This window comes from Felis catus, chromosome B3 (genome assembly GCF_018350175.1).
Source record: "Felis catus isolate Fca126 chromosome B3, F.catus_Fca126_mat1.0, whole genome shotgun sequence".
Classification (NCBI taxonomy): domain Eukaryota; kingdom Metazoa; phylum Chordata; class Mammalia; order Carnivora; family Felidae; genus Felis; species Felis catus.
Genome location: NC_058373.1, coordinates 132,175,012 through 132,194,224, shown reverse-complemented (window position 1 = coordinate 132,194,224; position 19,213 = coordinate 132,175,012). Strand labels below are relative to the sequence as shown.

Here is a 19,213-nt window from a genome sequence, read left to right as displayed (position 1 = left end):
TGCTCCTTCAGCCTGAGACCTAGAATGAGAAGAGATGTAAAGCAAAGTATAGCCAGGCCACGTCACTGTAGCTGACCCACAACTACCCTGACCCACAATGTGAACAGGAAAGAAATGTTGGTTATTGTAAACTACTGAGATGCTTGGATCATTTGTTATTGCAGCAAAGCTAATATCTTCATACCCTTCTTTTTTCTCCCATGATTAGAATTCAAATATCCATTTCTACAAAATTAAAAAGATGTGAAGAAGTCCCACATGAAGAACACTACTGATTTTACTGAAGGGCATATGAAAAGAAAAATAAACAAATAAAAAAATACCATGTTCCTAGATAGGTAGATTACACAGTGAAAAGTTTCAGTTCTCTTCAAATTAACCTATAAATTCGTGGTGTTTTCAACAACTAGAATGGTTGAATCTGACATTCATCAGGAAGAACAGTCCCCCCCCAAAAATTTTTGAGAAATAATAATAATGACAGTCTTGCCCTACAAGATATGAAAAAAATGTACACGGATGCTATAGTAATCAAAATAAGATGGTACTAAAACAGGTTCACAAGTAGATGGATGGAATAGAATAGAAAAGCCAGAAATGGCTACATATATGTGATGATTTAACAGATGATAAACATGCTATTTCCTCCCAACATTACCCAACCTGTTCTTTCTGAAATCATTCCAATCTCAGAAAATGGTACATCCATCTTTCCAGTTGCCTAGACCAAAAGCCTTACATATATGCTTATCTTCTCTTTCTTAAACACACACATCCAAATTCATTAGCCAAGCCTGTTAGTTCTACCTCAAAAATAGATCTAGAATCTACCTCTACTAAACCGCTTTGCCCCAACTATCCTTATCTCTTGTATCAATTACTGCTTTAGGCTCTTGGGACCTTTGACACTACTCAACACAGCAGCCAAAGTGACTCTTTCAAAATATCCTAAATCAGATCATGTCACTTCTTTCCTTAAACCCCCTCCAGTGTTGGCCATCTCACCTGGATTTGAAAGCCAAAGTTCTTAATGCTAACTCATAAGTCCCTAAACGATCTGCCCCCTCTTCCACCCCATTAGACTTATCTAATCGATAAGACTGACCGATTAGACTTATCTAATCGATAATCGATTAGACTGATCTTATCGAATGCCGCCTTACATTAGCTTATTATACCGGAGTCACTGGAGCTTCTATGCTAATCCTTAAGTGGATCAAACATGGTGCCATAACAGGTTATTTGCACTTACTCTTTTCTCTACCAAGAATGCTCTTTTCCTAGATATCCACGTGAATTGCTTCATCCCCTCCTTCATGTTCTACATCTAATGCTATCTTATTAGAGTGATCATCCCTGACCACCAAAATTAGTCACATAACTTTCCCAGTGCAAAATGAAAATGCAAGGTTTTTCATTTTCGGAATTTCAAGACAACAGAGCATTATAATATTGAACATTTGGAAAGGTTCAAAGCTAACATGTATTTTTCTATCACTTATCAACTTGTACATTAAGCCACTAATTTTATTAGGAAGGAAGATAACTAATTTTTATTTACATAAAATATAAACACAACATAAATCTAGTTTTGTTTCTGTTACATACAGTAAGACACTCTCTATGGTCATGTGTCAATCTCTTTTATAATTTGTCTACACAGTATTTCACAGGATATGAAGGAATGATCATAAGAAAAATTAATGGTGCTCAAAAATTGTATCAGATGATGTCAATGATTTAATAGTACACTTACTAAGCTTTTCTTAAAGGTATATTATGTTCAAAGGCTATAAACCCCTCAATTTATGATTATTGAGTTGAGAACCATCCTGTTTTCTTCCAAGTACAGAATGTTTTATTTCTGTCACTTTTTCTGAAATCAGTACTTAACCCATCTCATTTTTTATTTGTTTGTTATTATTTTTCCAGAAGGCCCATCTCATGATAATGTATAACTAACCTGGACTCGCATTATATGGCACAGGTTTTCATGTAGATGTATTACCAGTGTGTGTGTGACATTGTTTGAAACAACCTTTACTCTTCACGTCTGAGAACAACCACCACAACAACATAACAATAAGCATTTTCTGAAACCTTTTTGAGATGCTGGACTTCTTTTTGATCTTCCAGTTCAAGTTCACTTATTGTCTAACAAACAAATCAATCAATGCCATTGAATTATTTCAATTAAATCCCTTTTTTTTTCCATTTAATTCCTGTTTTGAGAAGGATTATTAATTAGCCAAATGATTCCTTTTCTGGGGAATGTTCCACAACTCTTTGGTGAAATGAGTATATTACATATGTGCTTTCTTAATTGACTACTTAACTACTTAACTTACTTAACTACTTAACTACTTCTGCAGCAAAGTTAGAATGTTAACACTGCTTTTCTTACATATAAAGTTTATCATCTAATTTCAAAATGTTACGAGCTTTCCCCATTCTGTCTAGTCTAGTCATCCACTCCAGTCTCTGCTTATGTCTCTACTTTTCAGCTAAAGTTCTAAGTTATTGTTCAAATTTGTTTTGAAGTTTTAATTTTAAATTTTTTCCCCAGTCCTGATCAAAAGAAAGGAAGAAATAACTCAGATAACTCACTGAATAATGACTTACATGGGCCTATTTCTCTTGTGGTCTTCCAAGAGTCCTGTCACTATGTCAACCCCATTAGAATGTGGATCAACATAAATTATAAGATACTCATAAAGTTCGCTCTCCATAATTAGATTTTTACTCACAGGACTGGGTATTATCTGATATTTAAAAATTAATAGGAAAGGATAAAAAAAAATCAACAACAAAGTTAATCTTCAGGAAAGGATGTGTTTTAAGATGTGCCAATGTTCAGTAGAGCTGTTTCAAGCCTGTGGAGGAACTCTGTCTCTTCCTCCCCGTGAATACTAATAAAAGAAGCTGAACAAGTTGGAGAAGATAAAGTATATTCAGTCGCTAAGCCAGAAGATCAACAAAGTAGGAAAGGCACAATTTTGAGGATGAGTTAACATGTCTCATTTGCTAACAGTATTTTTGAAGACCCTCGTGTACTCATGCTCTCATACATTTTGTAGAAATTGCTTGGAAAACATTCTTCAGGCATCTGGGAGCTTTTTTATATGGAGACCTTTACGAATTCCACTCAAGTGCCCCAATTGCAGAAGTATTATTGAAATTCCTCTAACTGGTATTGAATCTTTACCTGTTAATTTTGCATTAAGCGCTATTATGGAAAAGTACCAGCAAGAAGTCCGTCCAGATATCGTTACCTGTCCCGAACTTTACAGACAATATTAAATGTTTATTTTCTCTTAGATAAAAAATTAGTTCGTGGTCATTGCCTTACCAGAGGTTAACGTCATGGTCATCCCATAGATGATCTTCAAGGTGCCTATCTGAAAGAAAAGGATACACCCCCAAAACTGCTTGAACATTTAACTGACACACACTGGACAGATCTTACTCATCTTATCCAAAAACTGGAAGAACAGAAATCTCATTCAGAGAACATGGTCCAAAGTGATAAGGAAGTTGTTCTCCAGTATTTTAAGGAGTTAGTGATACATTAGAACAGAAAAAAATTTTTTTCTTAGCTGCTCTTGGTAAAGTTAGCAATCTGATTAATCAAGAATACACTCCACAAAGTGAAAGAATGAAAGAAATATGACAGCAGCAGCTTGAATTGATGACACTGACAACATCTTTAAAGGAAGAGTCTCCACTGAAATTTCTTGAAAAAGTTGATGATATCCGCCAACACGTACAGCTTTTGAAACAAAGACCACTTCCTGATGTTCACCCTGTTGAAATTTATCCTCGATGAGCCAAATATTGAAAGAAGATTGGAGCAGAACAGAAATTGGACAAATTAAGCAACTTCTCATTCCTGAAATGAAAATTTCTTCAAAGAGGGTGCCATGTTCCTGGCCTGATAAGGATGAAAAATAAGTCGAAGTTTTTAAGATTTTAAACATCGTTGTAGTTACATTAATTTTAGTGATACTGATGTTGATCCTCTTTTTTAACCAACCAGACCTGAAGTCTATCTTTTTACCAAAGTTTGTCTAACAATTTGCATGATTTAAAGAATATGCTATGTCACACTTTATATTTGCTGAAGGAATTCATGTGGAAAATAGTTTCTCGTTGAAAATTCAAACCTGAATTGTTTAAATAGGCTTATTCTGTACAGCAGAGACTAACAACCATTGCTAAAGGGAGAAATGGGGTAGCATGGATAAATAGCAAACTAAACTATCAGAGTTGCAACAAATAGAAATACACAGAAATGTTAAACCATCCATACTTCTCTTAGATGAAAATGTGTCAGAGCTAGAAATGATACAGAATGTGTCTAAACTAGAATAATTATCTAGTAACTACTTAATTTAATACATTATCCCATTTTATTTGATTGAGGCTGACTTTATCCCTGTGACCTTGAAACACTTCGGTACAGATACTGTCTTTCAGCATTATGCTGCAGTGGTTGGTTACTGTTGCAGTTCTTTATGTATACATAGCTTTTAGGTTAAAAGATGGCAAAATTGTTAAAGTGTATATATACCTTTATTTTGATGTGGCCCCAAGCCTCTAAATGGGCACAACAAGGAGGGTGAGTAGAGGTTTTAATTCAAACAGCAGTCTAAAAGTAATAAGGGATTGCATACATTAAGGATATTTCTGATCAAACATACATGATACATTAATGTATTTTAGATAAACATTGCATTAAATCTATCAACATTCATTCCTAACAAGTTATTGATTTTGGAAATGTGTTAGGGAACAATGACCTTTTCAAATAATGATCTTACTTTATGGTTTGTGTAAATTTGACTTTTGGTTAGTGCTTTATTTAGTCTTGCCAGTCAAATCCATTTTTGGATAAAAACTCTGAAAACATGTTATTAGAATAATATATTGTTGATATATTCCATCCTCATTTGATTTAGGTGGCACCATGTTAACTATATTTGTCTTAAAAATGGTCTTAAGTTCTCTGCCATTTGCTTATGTGAATATCAAAGTACCAATGATTTAATCTTTTTTTCAATTTTGCTTAAATGGGAGGCTGTGTAGCTATTAAGTCAAATCCCTTTGATTAGTTCCCTTATTGTTAACAGGGACTGGAATTGTGCTTGTGGTAGGACTGTTGGCTCTTCTGTCCATGGAACCATAAGTATAAGGTTATTTGCTTTCCAGAAATTCCAAATTGGCTGTTGCTCTTGGATCCATTCCCTAGGAGCCCTACCTAGCTCAAAGACTTTCAGGCCCTATTAGGGAATGCTCCTGGTCCTAGATTACATATAAAATATAATGAATTAATACGGCTATAGTTCTAAAATACTCCTAATTTTTAATTAAAAAAAATTTTTAGTCTTTATTTTTTTGAGAGAGACAGAGCATGAGCAGGCTCCAGGCTCTGAGCTGTCAGCATAGAGCTTGACATGGGGCTTGAACTCTCTAGCTATGAGATCATGACCTGAGCTGAAGTCAGATGCTCAACTGACTGAACCACCCAGGTGCCCCTACTGAGAATAAATCTTAACACAAAGATGGCTGGCTGTATTAAATCAAATTTATGATCAGAATCAGAATTATCTAGCACAATTAACAGTCGTGTGGGCAAAGAATATTTGGAGGGAAGCATAAGAGACTGTTAAAAACTGAGAACAAACTGAGGGTTGATGGGGGGTGGGAGGGAGGAGAGGGTGGGTGATGGGTATTGAGGAGGGCACCTTTTGGGATGAGCACTGGGTGTTGTATGGAAACCAATTTGTCAATAAATTTCATATATAAAAAAAAAGAATATTTGGAGGGTATTAATGGAGGTGGAGGGGAGAGACATATTGAGGTATTGAAATAAACACAGCATAATAACTTTAGGCTGAAGTTGCATTAAATTTTAGTCACAACATAAAAATGCCATGTACTTTTTGAGTACGTGCATTAGTAAGCACTGACATTTGTTAGCTGTTGTGGGTCAAGCACTTACTGAAGTACGTATTAACTTCTACTTTTTATAGATAAAGAAACATACCCTAAAGTAATTTGCCCAAGGTCAAAAAGCCAGCATATGGGAGAACCCATGTATTATTTTGAGTTCTTACTTTCATGCTATCAAAACTTTAAGCCAATAGTTTTATTTTTATTAAATTAAAGCTTCTAATTTATGTCTAAGAATCATTTATAACTAAAAATTGAAGCATATACCTATGAACATTTTAGGCTTGACGTAAACATTTTGTAACTTGCCCATTCTTAGTAGACAAAAACTATTTATAAATTTTATATAGTATGCATGAACATAGTCCAGAATACAAATAACTGATTCTTATACATGCTCCTTCTGTTTGGTAATTCTCACCAGGAGTATGAAATTGTAAAATTTAAAGTATATAATCTTGATATATTCCTAAGTTTTATATACAACAAAATATTTTAATAAACTTATTTTGCTACAAAAAAAAAGATGTGCTAATGTTCAAAATGCTTCATTGTGAACTTTAAAAAAAAAAGCAATTTCAGTATATAATAAACTAGTTGACTGTCCTTTGAACAAAGCCAATTATTCTAAAGAAAGATTTTTATCGTAAGCATTCATGGAAAATTCTCTATAGACTTTAATGAACATCGTGAACAAACTAAAGATACTGTCATATGCATTTTTGTCAGAGATCAAAATAACATATTCTAAATCGTAGTTTATAACCTTTTTATTACCCCCAAACACCTCTCACGAACAGCATGCCTTGAAAAATTATGTGAACCAAACTGCAAATATTAATTATCAACTTATTTTTCAACCCTTCTGAATCAAAGCTTTATATTATAATTTTCTGATTAGTTCTCACAAGACAGTAATTAATTGCAACTTTATAGTGGAGAAACCTGGTAGGCACCAACTTAACCAAGTGACCAAAGCTGATATAACCAATAACAGAACAAATAGAAATCATCTGCCTCTGGATATGATGTAGTAAGATGAACACACACTGCTTTTATTACTGCTAAAAATGTATAATGTGATCTAGTAATGAGGAAACATCAGACAAACCCAACTGAGGAACATTCAACAAAATAAGCTGCATTCTTCAAAATGTCAAAATGTTGGAAGATAAAAAAGACCCAGAAACTTTTCCAGATTAAAAGAGACATGGAAATAAAAATGCAACATGTGAATAGGATCCTGGATCCTATTGAAAAATTTTTAAATTTTTCCTATAAAGGACATTAATTGGACAATGGGCAAAATTCGAATAACGTTTATAGATTAAATAACAGTAATGTATCAATGTTAATTTGCTCCTGCGCCACCCTCTGTTTTTAGTAATCTCTGCAGGATTGTAACAGAACAGGGTCTCTCTTTATGTTCTTGCCCTTGCCCCAGCCGACCACTGATGCTTGTCACTCATAAACTTGTGGTGGGAAATAGGGGAGATGTTCCTGGTCCTTTTTGTCCAGCCTCTTGGGCTTTGTCAGGCCTGTGAGTCTGGCCTGGCAGTTAGACTTTTTAGTACTCCTGCCCTCTCCCCAGGACAGTCAAATGCTACCTTGTATCTGTGATCTTATTTGGGGGAGTTTTCTGTTCCCAGCCCAGTAGTATCAGACCTCTGCTTTGTGTTGGTATTTATACGGTATTCCTGGACCCAAGTAGATTTCCTGCACCTCCCTGAGAGCTGATAGATTTTGTAACTACCCCTCCCCTATCAGCAGTGGATCTTTGTCTGAGGCCCACGGTCCAGGTTAGTGGGCAGAGTGGTCTAACAGCAGCCAACCACCTATCAGGCCTGTGTGCCTGTACCACAAAGGGGGCCACTGTCCATTTTCGTGCTCTCCCCCTGCTCTGATTTCTTCCTCATGAAAGCCCTCAAGGAGTTTATAGCTGCTAGGGGAGTCCAACATTAATGAATTGTGCAAGTAGGTATAAAATTACAATTTTGATAAGTCTTTAAAAAACTTTTTTAACATTTATTTTTGAGAGAGAGACACACACACAGAGTGGGCACACGGGAGGCGCAGAGAGAGAGAGGGAGACACAGAATCCAAAGCAGGCTCCAGGCTCTGAGCTGTCAGCACAGAGCCAGACGCGGGGCCCGAACTCATGAGCAGTGAGATCATGACCTGAGCTGAAGTCAGATGCTTAACCGACTGAGCCACCCAGGTGCCCATGACTTTGGTAAGTATTATCAAAGTATTATAACTGGTGTTATAAGAGTGTATAAGAAGAGGAGTGGTGTCTTCAGGCTATTCAGGAACTGACTCAGGAATGACTACAGAGTACCAGTCAACCAGATGAAGGGCCTAGAGGAAGATCAGCATATAGAAAAGCCCTGTGGCAAGGTAACATGACTTGTTCTAGGAAACAAAAGAAAACAAGAAGTCTAGGGTGGCAGGAGGGCCAAGAGAGTGGGAGAGGGTGTGAAATGAAGGTGGAGAAATAGGAACCAGGCCCTACTGGGCTTCCTGGCCTAGTTAAGGATTTGGTCTGGATTTTAAAACAGTAGGAAGCCTCTGGAGAATTTCAAGTTCGTGTTGGTGGTGGTAGGGGGAGTAATTTTAATGAAATTTGCAAAAACTAATATTTAAGCAACATATAGTTCAGATCCTACAATGTTTGTATTCTGCATATTGAAGCCTTTGAGTTCTTGAAGATAAACCAGAATGTACTAGAAGGAACCACAAATAAGAGAGTAAATAAGATTCGAACTGCTCAGTGATAGGCCAGTATTTTGTGTTTGGTTATAGAACGGGCACTGGAAAGTGACCTCTCTACACTGTATTAGATGGAGGTAAGTTGTAATTCAAAAGAAATTTTACATTAGCTTATTTAGTCACATTTAATTACATGGCCTTATATCGTGAAATAAATTACCAGCAAATCTATATTCAGAAACATTTAGTTTAGTTTTAAAGTAAGGTATAGTCTTAAAGGGCTACATAATATGTAAATCAAATATTTATTGAATCTCATAGGGTGCATAGAACAAAATAATGTAAAATGCAAAGATACTGCTTAGAGATAGTGTTTTATTTGCTGATTAAAGTACTTTCCTGCTATAGGAAACTCTGTGGCTTTGAAATATATATGGTATTTTACTCCTGTCTTTTACACATCCTGGCTTTATCTCCTTTTAGCTCCAATTATCATATCTCTTCTTTCTGGAACTGTAGTATCTACAACCAGACTGTGGCTGCCTTACCAGGAAATGTCCTCCTGTATCAAAATCAGCTTCAGGCTAATCTTTTCATAAATACTTGGCAGCTAATTTTATTTTTTTGCACAACCTATAGTAAATCTACTTTTGTTTCTTATCTTTCTTACATCTCTTTTTAAAAATAGAGTAGGTGGGGTGCCTGGGTGGCTCAGTCAGTTGAGCATCGAACTTTGGCTCAGGTCATGATCCCATGGTCCATGAGTTCGAGCCCCACATCCGGCTTTGTGCTGACAGCTCGGAGCCTGGAGCCTGCTTTGGATTCTGTGTCTCCCTCTCTCTGACCCTCCTCTGTTCATGCTCTGTCTCTCTCTGTCTCAAAAATAAATAAGCATTTAAAAATAAAAATTAAAAAATAGAGTAGGTGTTAATGATCAGTAGAATTCAATAAAGTCTCTTTTGATAAGAGCGTGATTACTCTATGATTATTTTGTAATTTTTAGGTATGGTATTTGATCTATTAAAATGTATATAGGGGCACCTGGGTGGCTCAGTCAGTTAAGCATCTGACTTCGGCTCAGGTCATGGTCTCATGGTTTGTGGGTTTGAGCCCTGCATCGGGCTTTGTGCTGACAGCTCAGAGCCTGGAGCCTGCTTCAGATTCTGTGTCTCCCTCTCTCACTATCCCTCTCCTGCTCACATTGTCTCTCTCTCTCTCTCTCTCTCTCTCTCTCTCAAAAATAAAACATTAAAAAATGTATTATATATTTATATATAATTCACTTATTAACATACATTTTCACTTGTTTTTAAAGGTACTTATGTCTTTATCTTGTTTTCTTCTTTGGAACATAAATTTTTCAAAGCACAGACTGTGGGTTCATTTTCCTTGATTGCTTCACACATGGGTGCTCCATTTATGTTTCGGCATGATTATGGCAGTGGTTCTTAACCTTTTTCTTCCTGTGGCATGCTTTTGAACAATGGAAGTTTTGGTGATCTATTTGAAGGCATTACAAACATGAAGTGCCTTGAAACAAGTCAACAATAATGAGAGCAATCAGTACTACTGTATATAATAATATCTTTCAGTATTTGTGCAAGCATCTATGGCCTTGAAGGTGTTCTATTAAAAGTTCATTGAGCAAAATGGTCTCACGTTTTCTTTATCAGATTGATGTTAAGATGTGCATCTTACTTCCTAATCGTAGCTAGTTATACAACTGCTGTGCTGAGGACCACAGGACACTTGGCATGTAACTATGCCGTCCAAATCTTTGCACTAAGAGACTTGACAAACTCTAGCATGGCTTTAATAGCTTAAGACCATGATTGTAGAATTACTCATCCCCCTTAAAACGCCTGCCCGAGAAAGCTCAATGCTGCCAGCAGTATTTACTGTTTGTTCCAGCCAACACCTGGTAATAGGGCCATGTACTCCCTCTTAGAGCAGTTACTTTAGAAAGCTTGCAATTATATGTCCATTCTCTGCCCTTTGAGATGTAAATCTACCACCCCAAATTATTTCCTCAAGGACTGGAGAGTTGTCTCTTTGAAATGCAAGCATTCTGGGAGACAACTCTCACCCTCAGTCCCTGCATCTGCATAAATAAACAATTTCCTAAAATTCAATATGATAAATACTAAATGGAGGATAAGGGACTAACTTTGGTGCCTGCCTTGCTTCAACTTGTACCGACACCTCCTGTCATAAAGATAGAAGTTTAATGGGGCACCTGGGTGGTTCAGTCGGGTTAAGTGTCCGACTTTGGCTCAGGCCGTGATCTCATAGTCTATGAGTTTGAGCCCTGCATCAGGCTCTGTGCTGACAGCTCAGAGCCTGGAGCCTCCTTTGGATTCTGTGTCTCCCTTTTTCTCTGACCCTCTCCTGCTCATGCTGTGCCTCTCTCTCTCTCTCTCTCTCTCTCTCTCTCTCTCATATAAGTAAAGGTTAAAAAAAAAATTTTTTTTAAGATAGAAGTTTATTTCTTCTCCAAATAAGCTCTAATTGACAAAGCCAGGTGTCCTAGTCATATGGACTAATGCCTCTTAACACCCTGCCATTCCTTTTCCTTAGCACACGCAGACTTTTAAAAAATCGCTATCCTGGGGCACCTGGGTGGCTCAGTCGGTTAAGCATCCCACTTCGTCTCAGGTCATGATCTCATGAGTTCAAGCCCCACGTCTGGCTCTTTGCTGTCATCACAGGGCCCATTTTGGACCTTCTGTCATTCTCTTTCTGCCCCTCCCCACTCATTCTCTCTCTCTCTCTCTCTCTCTCTCTCTCTCTCTCTCTCTCTCACTCAAATAAATAAACATTAAAAAAAAATCTCTATCCTTTTATTTCAGGGAAATTGGGTTCAGTATACACTGAACCCTCTTCCCTACTGCAATAATATTATTGAATAAAATCTGTCCTCACTGCTTTAACTAGTGTCCAGTTTGTCTTTGACAATAATATATTGCATAACCTGCTTAAGTCAATGTTCGCAATTGCTGCAGAAATATATTTTATGTGTTGATCATGGTTTGGTAGCACTTGCACTCAGGAAGTAAGCACTTGGCTGCTGCCAGGTGGATCTATGTTAGGAGACAATGTTCCATGGTTCTCCTGTGCTTTTGCACATCTTGTTTGCAGAGGCACTGACTGCCTTTGTCCCAGACTAGCTTCTCAAGGATGTCTGTGTGGTAAACAACCTTGGAAGATAAAGACAGCATCTCTGTCTCTGGAGCAAAGAGTAGGCTTATTTATTGTCCAGTATAGTAAAGATCACATCTCCCTTGTGGGCAAGTGTTAAAGAGGCTTATTGCCCATTATAATAGACTTAGGATCTCTGACCTTGGTTGAAATTCCTCTCCTTAATGCAACTCATTGTGTGTGCAATTACTATCGGGCCCTCTTTGTGATACTCTGTGGGAATTGGGGCTCTCTGAGCCCATGGCCCAGAGATCACAGAAGAAGCTGGGTGATGCAACATGGAAGTGTGGGCATACCCACCATGAGGTAAGCCTCAACCAGTGGGAGAGGAGGGGGCTGGACAAATAAATGACCCCTCTTTCCTCTTTCTTCTTTTCTCTCCATTTTCTAAATCCTGATTTAAAAAATCTTTTTCAATATTCTATTATAGGAACTTTCCAATGTTACCAAAATTGATTTGAAAACCTAATTTTCAATGGTTTATAATATTTTTCATATGGGCTGAATCTTTTTACTTAAAGTTTTCCCTATGGTTGGGCAGTTAGATTTCTTTAATTTTATTGTTCTAAATTATGCCATAGTAAATATTTTGGTGCACAAATCTTGATCTGCATTATTATTATTATTATTATTATTATTATGCTATGACCGTTAGCTAGGTGAGAAATTAGTGAGTCAAAGGATAAGGACATTTCAAGTCTTAAGATGTCTAAGTTGCTTCTAGATAAATTTCTTGACATGGGAGTGGACTGATCAGATCCATGATTTTTACAGATAACTCAGGTTGCAGAATCTAGGGAATGGATAATTAGAATTTGAACTGAACTATGGCAATGGATATTGAGAGGGTGTGGATATAGAGATGGGAATGGAGTTTAGAAATATTTCTAAAATAGAGTAGAAAGGAGTTGGTAACTGGGTATGGAAGATGAGAAACAGCAAGGAACTAAAGACAAATGCCTAGCTTTCCAGCTCACCTAACTGGAGGAATACCAATGTTGTTAAAACAGAAAAAGAAGATGGCGGAGGGAGATGGGGGCTGGGTGGCTCAATTAATTGAGCATCTGACTCTTGTTTTCTGCTTAGGTCATGATCTCACAGTTTGTGAGATCAAGCCTTGCATCGGGCTCTGCGCTGACAGCACAGAACCTGCTTGGGATTCTCTCTCTGTCCCTCTCTCTCTCTGCCCATGCCCTGCCTTCTCTCTCTCTCTCAGGAAAAAATAAACATTAAAAAAAAGAAGATGGCAAGGTGCGTACAAGTGTAGAAGACACTTTGGTTGGAGACTTCTTTTACTTGAATTATATACCAGTTTTTAGAGGCTTTAGGTGAAATCTAGCCAAGTATTTGAAATATGGTTGCTGATGGACAAAATCTGTTGCTTTGGCATCTGGGCCTATCTGTAGAATTGTTTTAGAGGAGGGTATTTGGGTGGCAATCTGTAGAAAAAGTTTTGTCTCAAAGATGCGTTTATTTACCAGACACCTGTTATTTTTCAAAAATTTAGATTGCATGTGTATTTAGTTAGGTGAGTGGATGTTGGGTAGTACTAAAGCAACAAGTCAACCCTGGGTAGCCACTGCTGGCTTCCATTCCTTCTTATTCTGGTAATAATGACTTCAATTTTCCTTGGGAGCATTAACCCTCTCCCATTCTCCCCTCCTATGGTTTTAGCACAGTTGGCACTACTCTATGGATCCAGGCGTTGGGCATGTATCTAAACTCAGCCAATCGGAGACAATGGGGCTGAAGTCTAGGAGTTTCCAGGGGAACTGAAAAAAAAAAAAAGCTCTTTCCATAGGGACTGCTAAGGGAATATGTTGTAGAATTGGAGCTGTTGGCAGCTATTTTGCTTGTCTGGTAATGGAGTCAACCCAAAGGAAAACAGAACGGATGACCTGGGCTCCAAACACGTCACTTGAGCCCTAAGATCCAAATGCATTGATGCCAGTTACAGTTTCAGTCCTATGTGGCATTAAAATTCCTTTTCTTAAGCCATTTTGAGTGGGTTTCTGTCACATACAGCCACAGAAGTGCTGACAAATATGGTATAGGGGATCAGAAGAAGGTTCCAGTTTTCAAAAGTTTCAACAATTCAAGATAAAACTAAGAAGAATCCTATTGTGACTACACAAGTGTTCTCTTTTATATATAGTGGCTGAAAAGTATGTATGGAATGTCTACTGTAGTGCCAGGCACTGTGTTAGGCTCTATACATACAGGTTAATTATAGGTTAATTAAAGGTTAATTATACAGGTTAATTAAAGGTATAGTTACAGAAATATATTTATGTACAGCTTATTAAAATATGAAAATAATTCATAAATGGGCTGAATTAGCTAGCGACGATTAACATAAATTTTGACTTCTGTATTTTGTATATTTTGCCTTATATTTCTTTTGTAAACCCGAGGGTAGTTCAAATCATTAGCCAGCAAGTAATTTGCTGTTTACTTTAATTTTAGAAATATTTCAAATATTTGGAATATAAAGCTCCATACTAAGAACTCAAGTTTCGTGACATAGATTACCAAAGGGCATGGGAGCTTTTATTTAAAATGTTTAATAAATGTCCACTTGTTGACGTATAGAGTTTTGGGGGTCGGTCTTTCTCTTGCATTCTTATTTGTAGTACCTTCAAAAGGTACTGATGGTGTGGCATCTTATCTAGTAATAAAAGCTTGATTAAGCTTTATGATGTGATATTAGTGAAAACAGATTATATAAAGTTGTAGGAGTAAGAACTAATCAGGTTTGGGTTTTTTCCTGTAATATCCATGAAGGTTTCTTTTTTTTTTTTTTAGCCATCTTTGTGCCTCAACTGTCTCTTTTGGTCTTCAGTTGTCAGTTGAGGATGCTTTAGCTAAGAATGTTTCCAGGGCGCCTGGGTGGTGCAGTTGGTTAAGCGTCTGACTTCAGCCAGGTCACGATCTCGCAGTCTGTGAGTTCAAGCCCTGCGTCAGGCTCTGGGCTGATGGCTCAGAACCTGGAGCCTGTTTCCGATTCTGTGTCTCCCTCTCTCTCTGCCCCTCCCCTGTTCATGCTCTGTCTCTCTCTGTCCCAAAAATAAATAAACGTTTGAAAAAAAAAAAGAATGCTTTTGCTTCACACTCCACCCTTGGGGTCGTTAAAAATTGTTATGGAAAATATGACAATGGAAAAATAAATTATTTAAATCTGTTATTAATATGAGTATTTAAATATGTAACACAGGATCCATAAGACATTGTATTGAAAAATCTGAATCAGAACAAAGTACTTCTTATTCTTCACCATGCTGCATCTCATAAAAATTACATAGAACTAGCAATTGATGTACCACAAATATAGAGCGAGAAAATATTTCGTCTTTTCTAAGTTCACTGCTTAAATTTAGATAATCAGCAAGTTTTTCTTTTTCTCAACAGGGGTTTTCAGGGAACTCACTAGTGAGTTAGCAAACATATTCCTAAGAAAAAGACAAAAACCAAAAAACAAATACAGGTGATAAAGAGAAATTGTATGTGCCTTTGTCCAGAGAACCTCATAGAGGACTTTTTATGGCTTCAGAGCCACTTCTCAGGCCTGAGTTCTCTTTTCTTTCCAGCAGGTGCTCAATCTGAATTCCTCTTCTCTTTCTGCTGAGATTGTTGTTATCTGAGTCAAAAACAAGCTGTGAAGTGAGGCCCATTTCCCCCCAAGCTTGCTCACCACCCCCTTTTAATTTTTGGCTGCTCCTGGAAATTAGGACAAGGGCCCATTTCATTACAAAAGTTTTATAGCTAATCACTCTGAGAATAACAAAAATAACAAGCTTGAGAACTTCTGAAAGCTCAGAAACTTTATGAAGTCCTTACAGTGTTTCTTTCCTGCATCACACTCCCTCACTACCCTATACATTATCGTGAAATACAGGGGATTTGATTTTTACTTCCAACCTTTCTGGGGGAGTTCACAAATCTGCTCAACCTTCAGAATTTACTTTTCATAAACTTTATGTAAATTCCTTGCTCTGAGATGGTGTTTCCCTGCCTGTATACTAGAAGTCCCAACCAAAAGGTGGAAAGGTATCTCTTGTCTCAAGTTGGTAATTTGCATCTTTGAAGAAGTGGAGGAAGGAGGTAACATCCATTCCAAGGTACATGTACCCTATAGGAAACACCTTTGTGTAGACACATTTCTTTAAAGGATACTAGTTTATTATAGTTCTTGTCAGATTTTCAAGTTTTGGTATTTCCCCGGGAAACCGAAACTGATTTTTTTAGACATAGAGGACTCATATTAGTATGAGTATTTTTTGTTATAAACCTTGTGGCTAACATCCTGCACTTAAAACCTTTAAAAGTATGGATTTCAAATTATTTTTACAAGTATTGTAATCCTGTGAGAAGGGGGGGGGCACTTAGAAAACTGAGTAGGAGAGGAACTGACATAGTGAGGAATTCATTGCTTCCAGTGTTTTTGTTTCAGTCACATTCTCCATTATCACAATACTCAAGACATCTTACTTCACCATTGCTACAATGCAAGAAATATCAACAGTTTATTGGTATGCAAAATAGGAACTAAAAAATAAATTCAGGTACCATAGCTATTTATTAAGAAATCGGACCTAGTGTGTCATTTTATGATCTACATCAGTTTTAAGGTCACCTGCACAAATAAGAAAATGTACACTTAGAAAGTCAGGTTTTATCTCCAATGTCTGGTATAGTGAGCAGCGTGAAGCAATAAGAAACAAACAACACGCGCGCGCGCGTACACGCGCTAAGTACCAGGGAAAAAATGAGATTAGCATCCTGGGGTTGATTCTCCCAGGCAAAGACCTAGCCCAGACAGGGCCTTTCGAGACAGGCGCTTCCCCTACTCCCAGTAGTAGGAGGCGGAGGGTCGCCGACGGTCCGCGCGGGGTCTGGGCAGCTTCGCAAGGGCTCAGCGCGTGAAGGAGGCTGGGGAAGCTCGGGTGCTAGTCGCTGGGGAAGAGCGACCCGGCTGAGGTCCCCCGGAGCTAGCGGTGCCCTTACGGTCCCCAGTTGAGAAGGGCGGGGCGAAACGGGCGCGGGCGGCGACGGCGGCGGCGGCGGCGGCGGGGGGCGGGGCCGCGCGAGGCCGCGCCGCCGCTTTTCTCAGCTCGGGGTCGCGCGGCGCGGGCCCGCCGGGCTGGGGAAAGAGGCCGCGGCCGGGCGCGAACGCCGCAGGTGACCCGGGCGGGGAGCAGGCTGCGCGGGCGGCTGCTGAGGAGTGAAGGCGGGGGGCGGAACCTCGCTCGGCTCCGCTCACAGCCTGGGCGCTGCGGGCTGCGGAGACGAGCCGAGCTGAGGCGGGAGAAGGGCGCGAGACACCCCACTTGACGGCCGGCGGCGCCCGCGGCCCTCAGAATGTTCCGCGAGGCGAGGGTTCTCCTCCCGCCCGTGGGCTGAGGCGGCGGCGGCAGAGGCCAGAAGGAGCGACATGCACCTGTCCGGCGCGGCTTAGAGGTCGCGGCAGGCGGGAAGTCCCGGCCGCCAGCGGGAGGGCTTTCTTGGCCGGGCCGCGGCCGCCTGCCGCTGCCGCGGGCCCGAGCCGGAGCGGCGGGGTGGGCGCCCCGACATGGCGGCCCGGAGCGCCCCGAACTGCCACCTGCGACTCGAGTGGGTGTACGGCTACCGGGGCCACCAGTGCCGCAACAACCTCTACTACACGGCGGCCAAGGAGATCGTGTACTTCGTGGCCGGCGTCGGCGTGGTGTACAGCCCGCGGGAGCACCGGCAGAAGTTCTACCGGGGCCACAGCGACGACATCATCAGGTACGGGGGAGGGGGGGCGGCCGTCGCCCGTGCGAACCGCTCGCGGAGTTGGCACTTGCGCGTCATTCCGGGTGCGGTGACCCGCTGATGCAGGGAGCATCACCCCGGACGGAAACCCAGCAGTGTCTTGTCCCGGATCCACCCTGGTGACACCCGGCGAACCCCTTTCCGTCTCGGTGTTCTAGAGTCTCTCCCTTGCGTCGGTGCGGAGACACCGGGCGTTCGGTTTTATGGCTTTGTGCCCTTCTCCCTCCTTTGAATTTATGAAAACTGCAAAAAGGTTATTTTGGTAGCGGTTTACTCCTTTAAATCCCGTCAGAGATTTCTTATTAAACGAATTCCGAAAGGGCCCGGGAGAAATCCTTTACCTAATGGGAAACTGATAAAGAAAGGCACCGCAAGCTGTGGGCTCTAAAATACTGGTCCTGGGAAGCGCCCCCAGTAGCATCCTGGAGGGCACTCACCTCCTGGCCATAATGATTAGTTCGGGTTTCACTGCCTCCTGTTATCAGATAGAAGAGAAACCCCGGCAGCCTTCAGGTGATTGATTGGAAATTAAAAATCTGCACACCTAAGGGCACTTTGGTAGGGGTTCAGCTGAACGAGCAGCTGAAAATGAGTCTACTGATTTCCAATTCTCATTTCCTCTCAAGGACTCCTAAATAGATTTAGTGTTTTTTATTTAAATCACTTTTTTTTTTTTTTTGCATTGTAATTCTGTTTTCAATGCTTGTTTACATTTTAGTGAGCCGGTATATTTGAAATGTAATTTCCAATCAGTGTCTCCGCAGGACTTTTCCGACAAAGTTAAAAGCTGCAAGAAATTCTCCTAGGCCATCGGTTATGCTTCAAGCACAGCATTTTTGTCCTTGAGAGGAGAATAGCTTTTAAAACATTCTGGGAATGTGTTTGCGGGCTGCTGCTTGGTTTTTTTGTGTTTTGTTTTTGTTTTTGTTTTTGTTTTTTAACAAGAGATTCTGTGATTTGACTTGGTTACTAAGTTATACTCCCTTCTTTATGTTCCACAGAATTTAAATCGGGCATTTGAAATCCAGCAGCTTGGTTTGGTGTTTTGTAGGCAAGATGCTCTGGCACTTGAATTCTGTAAATAACAGAGTTGTACTGCTAGTTTGCGTGTCTGTGCCTGTGTGGTTTGTAAACGGGAAAAGGGGGCCTAAAGGTAGAGCAAGATGGAGTAGAGATAAGGAGAGCAGAAATTGACATTCTGGAATAGGGAATGAGGTGGTATTTTTGTTCGTTGGTTGTGATTCACCCCAAGAGTAGAATTTGCCCCGGTTCTTTGTTGTTTTCCCTAATAGTTTCCGCTTTCTCTCTTTTTTCTTGTGTTAGGTCTCTCACAATACAGGGGAGGGTAGCTTTACTCAGCTGAAGCAGCCTCAGCTGAAGCCCTCTTCCAGATAGTATGTTTGTTGGGTTGAATTCAGTAGGTGTGATGGGTGTGAAGGATTTTGAGGTCTTCTCAGGGTGCACTTCTATTGTTTTTACTTCTTGGTAGTTGAGAGCAGGATGTTATTAAGGCCTTCTGAAACTACATATGGTTTATTTGACCGGGATAAATGATGTTGTG

The 19,213-nt window shown here is 39.7% G+C and overlaps 1 protein-coding gene and 1 pseudogene across 12 annotated transcripts in view; both read left to right on the top strand.

Moving 5' to 3' along the window:
- The first annotated feature begins 24 nt into the window (after nucleotides 1-24).
- On the top strand, nucleotides 25-4,153 carry LOC101084886 (annotated as a pseudogene).
- A 13,139-nt stretch (nucleotides 4,154-17,292) lies between these two features.
- Nucleotides 17,293-19,213, top strand: part of EML5 (EMAP like 5) — a 185,204-nt gene continuing 183,283 nt past the window's right edge. For 7 of the 12 annotated variants that reach the window (XM_023255934.2, XM_045060351.1, XM_045060352.1 and 4 more), the window contains exon 1: nucleotides 17,293-17,625. In XM_023255934.2, coding sequence (XP_023111702.2) covers nucleotides 17,429-17,625 — 197 coding nt within the window. In that variant the 5' untranslated portion in view covers nucleotides 17,293-17,428. The remainder of the gene's footprint in view (nucleotides 17,626-19,213) is intronic. The other 5 variants (XM_023255930.2, XM_023255928.2, XM_023255927.2 and 2 more) reach the window with 1 other exon arrangement.